Consider the following 7,704-nt stretch of genomic DNA (forward strand, 5'->3'; position numbering starts at 1 on the left):
ATAATAAGATTGTCAACCTAATATGAATTAAAAGAAGCAAATAATTAGTCTATATTTACAGCAGATGCTATGGCTTACTTTACAGCTTATGGTGATAAGCATTATAGCCTATAGATTCAAATTTATACCTTCAGCATTTGTTTATTTTTTCATTTAAATTTATTGTAAAGAAAAAAATCTTAAAGCTGAAGTGCATACTTTTCTGATCATGAAATACTTCATGCTCTTTGCTCATTGGTTGAACGGGGCGGGGCTATCTGGAAACTTGTCTGACAACTATTATTTTTCCAGTTCCGTTGAGAAGCACCCAGATGCAGCCTGCAGATCGAGGTGGGGCTGCATTTGGGGGGGCTACTCTGATTGGTTCGACCGTCTTTCATAGACATACATGATAGGAAATGTGTGCGTAACTTTGGTGTAGGATGGAGTATGTTGTTTAAAAAGCTAAAAAGGCTGTGCAGTTTTACAAAGCCTTTACTCCCCAAGTGCAGCCCCGCCTCGATCTGCAGGCTGCAGGTGTACTTTGTTCCGTTTGCATTGCAGTGCTTTTCTCAACCTCAGCATATCATGCTCCCTCTAGTGGGGGAACCCTCCAAAAGCAGCAACCTTGTGGAGAGACTGCTGGGAAGCTGGCGGATTATGAGGCGGGGATTCCAGTGTCCCATGTATTGGTCCAGTGTCCAAGGGTCGCCTAACCCCTCCGTTATCACTTCACTATAACAACACATCAGCTTTAACTGGCATCTCCCCTCAGTGACTGCTTGGCTCTCAGCGCCGCAGTCTGCAGTGGGCCGACTGAAGTGAGCCTCTCAGACTCGCTTTGATTCTTTCTGTGGTGATTGTTGGTGCGGATTTGTCTCATAACATGAGATACGATGCGAATTCGGACCGGGATCGCCTTGGTTTTTCTCGCAGCTTTAACATTTGTTGCTGCTGAGGATGGAGATAGCAAAGAAAGCGTGATCGAACAGTTAGTTGTGGAGACATTGGTTAGTTGGGTCAAGTTTTTTGTAATGAATGACTAGAGTGACTATTACTACAAGAGTCCACGTAGCGACTCGCTTCATGCGTGCTTTTTAGTACAGTCGATGTTCTGCGCGTTAGTTAGTTTCCTTTGCAATACGACGTCCACTCTTTAATATTTCTCTGTTTTTGACCATTTTAGGTGAAGCCGGAGACAGGCACGATAAGATCCGAGACGGGAGACACGCTTCAAATCCATTACACGGTAATAAGCACGACTAGCTGCGCATTTACAGCATGAAATGTTGTATAAAGAGGTACCTCCCAATGAAAGCTCTTGGTATTAGGACATAAAATACGGCGAAATTGACTCTTGTGGGGTTATTTGCACATTCAGTGATGTGGCAGACTGACTGACATCTGGACTCTCCATATCTGACAGAAAATAGAGTTGTAATGCAGTAGGCTACATGAGAAAAATGAACACGATGAACACATTCCTCTTAAGTTCATACAGAATAGAAGTTCATCGTGGAGTCACCATCTTCCACCATTAAATGCAGTTATTTGTAATAGTTTTAAGCGAAACCGAATGTTGTGGAGGAGGCGGAGCAACACGTCATCTTTAAAATTAAAATAAATAAAATGTTTTACACTGCAGTGAATAGTTCTTAGGTCAATACCTCAAAGTCTTCGCTGCCAAAAATAGAAAGAAAAACATAGAATTTTAATTTAGTTAAAATTACTAAACAATTAATTTAACACATAAATACATTTTGTGACAATTAGCTTTTCTTGTTGTCACAGTATATGGGGAACTATATTAAATCTATCTATCTATCTATCTATCTATCTATCTATCTATCTATCTATCTATCTATCTATCTATCTATCTATCTATCTATCTATCTATCTATCTATCAATCAATCTATCTATCTATCTATCTATCTATCTATCTATCTATCTATCTATCTATCTATCTATCTATCTATCTATCTATCTATCGATAGATGTGTGTGTGTGTGTGTGTGTGTGTGTGTGTGTGTATATATATATATATATACATACATACTGTACATAGGCGTATTGTCATTACTATCATAATTTAAAACACTGTTACTTGAAGAAAAATAAACATTAACTGGAATATAATAAAATATAAAAATCTTAAACTTTTTCAGCTAGCTGCCAAGTAGTAACTTGAAGTACTAAATTAACTAACACTATATAAATTAAAATGAATAAATAATGAACAAAACTATGTAGACATAAAAAACCAAACAAAAATAAAATGACAAAATTACTAAAACTTTAAAATTACAAGATTACAGAACAGCTCACTTTAAAACAAACATTTCATAAAAAATATCAATACATCTATAATAGTATATTAATGAAACTATAACATTATACACACACACACACAGACACACACACACACACACACACACACACACACACACACACACACACACACACACACATATATATATATATATATATATATATATATATATATATATATATATAATTTCTTCAGACAATGTTTAGCTTAAACTGTAGACATACTGTCTCAAACATTGTTTCAATTAAATATATGCTACTATTCAAAGGTAAAAGTCATACCCTTATACACAAATATTCACACACAAATATATCAAACTATTGTTTTGGTCACCAGAAATTGTAATTCATGTTTTTTAATTCAGCATGTATAACACATGGTGACAACATGCCCCAACCTGATTATTACTGTAAAACACACCTTCTTTATACATTTTGCATTTGTATTACACCAGGGTTTCCAAACCTTTTACAAGTGAATCCACATTTCCAGCAGCCAGGCAGTTACCTGGTGGCTGTCAGCTTTTATTACATTGTACTACTTTTTTATTAAATGGTTCTGTATATCTACATAAAAATGGATGCAACTTACCTACAACACAATTGTTCCTGTCCTGTGCAAGGTCGATTAATGGACGGGAAAGTGATTGACACCTCTCTGTCTCGTGAGCCTCTGGTCGTAGAGTTGGGCAAGAGGTCTGTCATCACAGGTGTGAGGCTCAGCAACTGTAATTTTAAGCATTAAACAACTTTAGGCTGAATACAGTTTTGTATAGTTTAGGGTGACTGTAATGTCATTTAGAATTTGAGAAAGATGGTAATAATAACTAAGTTTTTTTTTGTAAAACCATGAAAAATACACAAAAATGTGCTTTTTCCACAATTGTATATCTCTTTAAAACATGTTATTTTGCTTGGCAGGTCTAGAGCAAGCCCTGGTCGGATTGTGTGAAGGGTTAGTATGTTACTTGAGAATAAATCACCCACTTTAAAGTCCTTTTTCAGTCTTTTCTGTCTATGTTTTTGCACAGACAAAAAAATCAAGGCCACGATTCCAGCTCATCTCGCGTATGGAAAGAGAGGATTCCCTCCAACCATTCCAGGTATCACACATTTAAAGTGGATTTAAAGCTAGGAAAGCTGGTAATAATGATAATTATTTTAGATGATTAGAGGGATAGTTCACCCAAAACTCACACTTCTGTCATCTTTTACTCATCCTCATATTGTTCAGAACCTGTATGACTCGCTATCTTCTGTAGAACACAAAATATTATATTTTAAAGAATATTTAGTTCAGTTTAACTTCCCATTGACTTCCATTGTTAGGACAAAAAACAAAACAGAAGTCAATGGGAGCCAAAACTGTTTGGTTATCAATATTCCTTTAAATATCGTCCTTCATGTTCCACAGAAGATAGAAAATCATACAGGTTCTGGGTGAGTAAACAATGACAGAATTATCATTTTTGGGTTGACTGTCCCTTTAAATCACGTTCCATGTGATGATTAATCTGTTCTTCATTTCTCCATCTCTATTTCCTCTCAGGGGACAGCACACTTGAGTTTGAGGTGGAGGTGATCTCTCTGTACCAGAAAACGTTGTGGCAGAAGCTAGTTAATGACATCTTGCCTCTATTGTGCTTGGCACTGGTTCCCACTCTACTGGGTTTAGTGGGTCTCTACCTCTACAACAAAGCACATGCCCAACCTCACGGCAAAAAGAAGAGCAAAGACAAGAAAAGCAAGAAGAAATAAGAGCAATGTCAAAAATAACAAACTATTTAAATAAAAAATGCTTTCTTTGATGCTTTCTATATATTTATTTATTTTTACTTTTTTTTTTTTTTGTTTTTTTACTTCTTTCGGCATAAAGCAAAAAATCTCAATACATTATGTTGCCATAAATGTTTATACATATTACTTTGGATGGGTTAAATGCAGAGCACAAATTCTGAGTATGGGTCACCATACTTGGCTAAATGTCACGTCACTTTCACTTTCACTTTGCAATATTTTCATAGTTTTCAATTTTTCACAGTGTGTTGTTTCTGATCATAAATGTTTTATATTAGATAAACAAGCTCCATAAAACATAGCTTGATGGGTTTTTTTTGTGCTGTCGTCGTCGCACTAGATTATATACAGCAGAACAGAATTTAAGGACATCATGCATCAACACAGAATTACTGCTTTTTTTCTCTAAAACTGTCACAACTTTGTTGATATACAGAAAAAATCTGGTGAAATCATAAATTAAATAAAAAATGTACTGAAGTCATTGCGTTAAACAGACTGACTGAATTCAAGGCAGAAAAACATTTGAATTGCTGCCAAAATACACTTTTTTTTGCTTCTTGGACCACATAGCGCTTCTGATCGTGTCAACACCACCAGAAGCTTCTGTTGCCTCTCATCAGAAAACTGAAACTTCATCCAGGTACTGCTTCCGATAGAGCCTCAGTTCTTCATTTTCCTGTAACAAAAGCGTTTTCTCTCGCTTCAAGCTGAACCTTGTAACGTTGCCAGAACTTCCCAAGAGGCAAATAATCATGCATTAGCTGGAGACAGAGGAAGTCAAAAGACAATAAATGCTACTCATCAAATTAATGCAATTAATCAGCATTGTCCACAATGTGATAGATTTCTGAGTGAAACTGGATATCCATTAAGAAAATAATGCTTTTCTTTTTTTTTCATTTGAAATTAATTGGATAGTGAAAATCCACTGTATGCCAGAATGGAGGCAGCTCTGTGCTCATTACCTGAGCGAGTTTCTCAGTCAGCGGCTCCATGGCATTGGCTCTCTCCTGATTCAGCTCTTCTTCACTCAGTGATGATGTGTAGAAGGGCAGAACCTTCTCAAACTCCGTCTCCAGCTTACAACACATCTCAGAGAGACGAATCAACCTTCCCCCTATGGAAGAGAGAGAAGTATGATCTCTACTCCCAATAAATATTCAAAGACCTGTTCAAAGAACAAAGATATTTCTCTTGCATGACCAATTTTTCTATAAGCATGACAACACTGCAATTACCTTATCCCCTGAACTTTATTATGATTATTATTTTACTATGACTACAGTGTCTTTCATGGCATGTTAGACTGGAGATTTTTTATATTGATATACATTTTTGCTCAAGTATATTGGAAAAATTTCATGTTTAATATCCATCATAATTCTGGTAGCAAAAAATGTTTTACCTTGGCATATTATATTAAAAACATCTTAATCTGTGTTCTGAAGATGAACGAAGGTCTTATGGGTTTGGAACGACATGAGGTCGAGTAATTAATTTCAGAATTTACATTTTTGGGTGAACTATCCATTTTAATGAGGGTGTAATAAACATAACATGGATGCAATCTCCTGCTGTTTTTTAGTAGCATCGCTGCTTTGTATGGTAAGTTTAGTGAACTGCTTTCTCCGAATCATTTGCACCTCACCGAGCTGGACTCTGAAAAGTTGAACTTTCTGGGCAAGCTCATCACGGCCTGAATGAAGCTGTTGAGCTGTCTCCTTTTTGACTGTAGCAGAGCACAGATGGACTCCTGCCAATGTTTGAAAACATTTTTCACATTTAAAATTGCAATAAAATCACAGCTATGAAATAACACAATTGGAAATATATAGCTTCTTCAAAGCAGTCAGCTACCACACTAGAGTTTTGTCTGACCTGCAACTTCTGAATGTGCTTTTAATGTGTGTCGATCTCTTTAGCACTTTGTTCGTCCTTGATTTGCAGAGACTCAGATGCGATGAATCTGTCTTTCATCTGGTGGACTCGTTATAGTGGTGTAACACATGCTGCAGTTCCCACCACAGTTTTTCCACAACCCCTTTCTTTGCTTATCCTCATTGTTCTGCAGAAACAAAACCAGCATCATTGTTTTACATTAAAACCATGATTGGGTTTGTTGAATATTGGACATTTTACAAATTCTTGCATGCGTGAAATCTGTATTTATGTAATCCAATTTATATTGCATTGCATGTATAATTAGTGGAATATAGTTAGTGCATGCATAAGTTAGTGCAATAATTAAGATTTTTTTAATCAAGACCATCTACTTTTCTGTATTTCATTTCTGTTGTATCTAGTTTTTACTAAACCTATGAATATTGTTGGCATGATGACGAACTGTTTGTGATGTTGCTGATTTGTAAGTAGCTTTGGATAACAACATCTGAATAAAAGTATACGTAATGACCAACACCTATTTTTTAACTTGATTGCGATTGCTCTGGTAGTCACATCTAGCCTCATTGTTGCTCCCTCTTAGACAGATCAACCACCAAATTCTATATGAAACATAAACGCAAGCTTGTCGCTTCCAGACTCTCATAAAAGCTGTGGCATACCAACCCTCCTATTATTTAGAAATGACAGTATAATGTACATTAGAGGTTTGTGAATACATTAAATTTTCTTCAATGACGTTGTGACCTTAATGATGTTGTCTTTATAGTCCAGGACTCTCTCAAAGTTCTGGCTGAGCACTGTCATGTCATTGTGTAGCTCTGTTGTCTTAGTCTGCATTAAATCAGCATGCCACTGCTGCCGCCGATTCAATGGTGTTCCTCTCCTCTTTCTGCTGTTTATCCTAAAAAACTAATCATAAATCAGTGCAGAAATCAATTGACTGACAAGCCTGTATCTGCATTAGCAAATAATAGAATAAATATTTGAGAAATGTTTTTTTCTTCTTTTTATGTAATACACCAAAAACCATGAACACATACTGTATATAACATATGCATATGATGGTCTATATGATGATCTGATGCATGAACAATAGTTGAATTTACAAAATAAGATTTTACTTCAAGTTCTTTAATGTAGCCCTATTTATTAAATAATATATTAATATCTACTAATGTCTTTAGTAGAAAATAGAGACTGTTTGACTTAATTTCTTCAAACTTTCTATTTTTTTATTAAATAAAAACAAAATGACAAACATATTGCAATTAAGTTGGACTTCTAGGCAAAAAAAGGTCAAATAAATAGATCAATTAGTGAATAAAGTGACAATGTAAAGCTGGTTTGAAAAGATGTGTGTACAAAAAACTGTACAAATAAACCTGACATGACTTGACTCAATAATTTCTAGTTCTAAAAAAATATCTTCTCTTCAAATATGTTTCATATGTTATTTGTCAGGTGTTTGTCACACCTTGAGGAAGTGTGTGAGCATGTCCTCTTTTCTCTTTTCTCTAATCAGAGAATTGAGTACCTTTGATAAAATTCATGGAACAAATAGAGTACAAAGTTTATTTGGGCATCAAATATCAAAGATAAACAAAATAAGAAAATAAGTGACTGCACTGTCATATGGATATAGAAGGGCACGTGCATGTTTCACATAACAGAAATTACTATGTAACTTGTGA

General features: G+C 35.4%; 1 protein-coding gene and 1 pseudogene across 1 annotated transcript; one reads left to right on the plus strand and one right to left on the minus strand.

Annotated features, from left to right (window-relative positions):
* The first annotated feature begins 610 nt into the window (after window positions 1-610).
* Window positions 611-3,898, plus strand: LOC132151373 (peptidyl-prolyl cis-trans isomerase FKBP11-like). Its single transcript, XM_059559486.1, has 6 exons — window positions 611-989; window positions 1,166-1,228; window positions 2,931-3,018; window positions 3,230-3,263; window positions 3,340-3,411; window positions 3,858-3,898. The coding sequence occupies exons 1-6, from the start codon at window positions 876-878 to the stop codon at window positions 3,871-3,873; spliced, it is 387 nt and encodes a 128-aa protein (XP_059415469.1). The 5' UTR covers window positions 611-875; the 3' UTR covers window positions 3,874-3,898.
* A 92-nt stretch (window positions 3,899-3,990) lies between these two features.
* LOC132151438 (dynein regulatory complex subunit 2-like) lies at window positions 3,991-6,817 on the minus strand (annotated as a pseudogene).
* Between the last annotated feature and the right edge of the window lie 887 nt (window positions 6,818-7,704).

This window comes from Carassius carassius, chromosome 10 (genome assembly GCF_963082965.1).
Source record: "Carassius carassius chromosome 10, fCarCar2.1, whole genome shotgun sequence".
In the NCBI taxonomy this organism is placed as follows: Eukaryota; Metazoa; Chordata; class Actinopteri; order Cypriniformes; family Cyprinidae; genus Carassius; species Carassius carassius.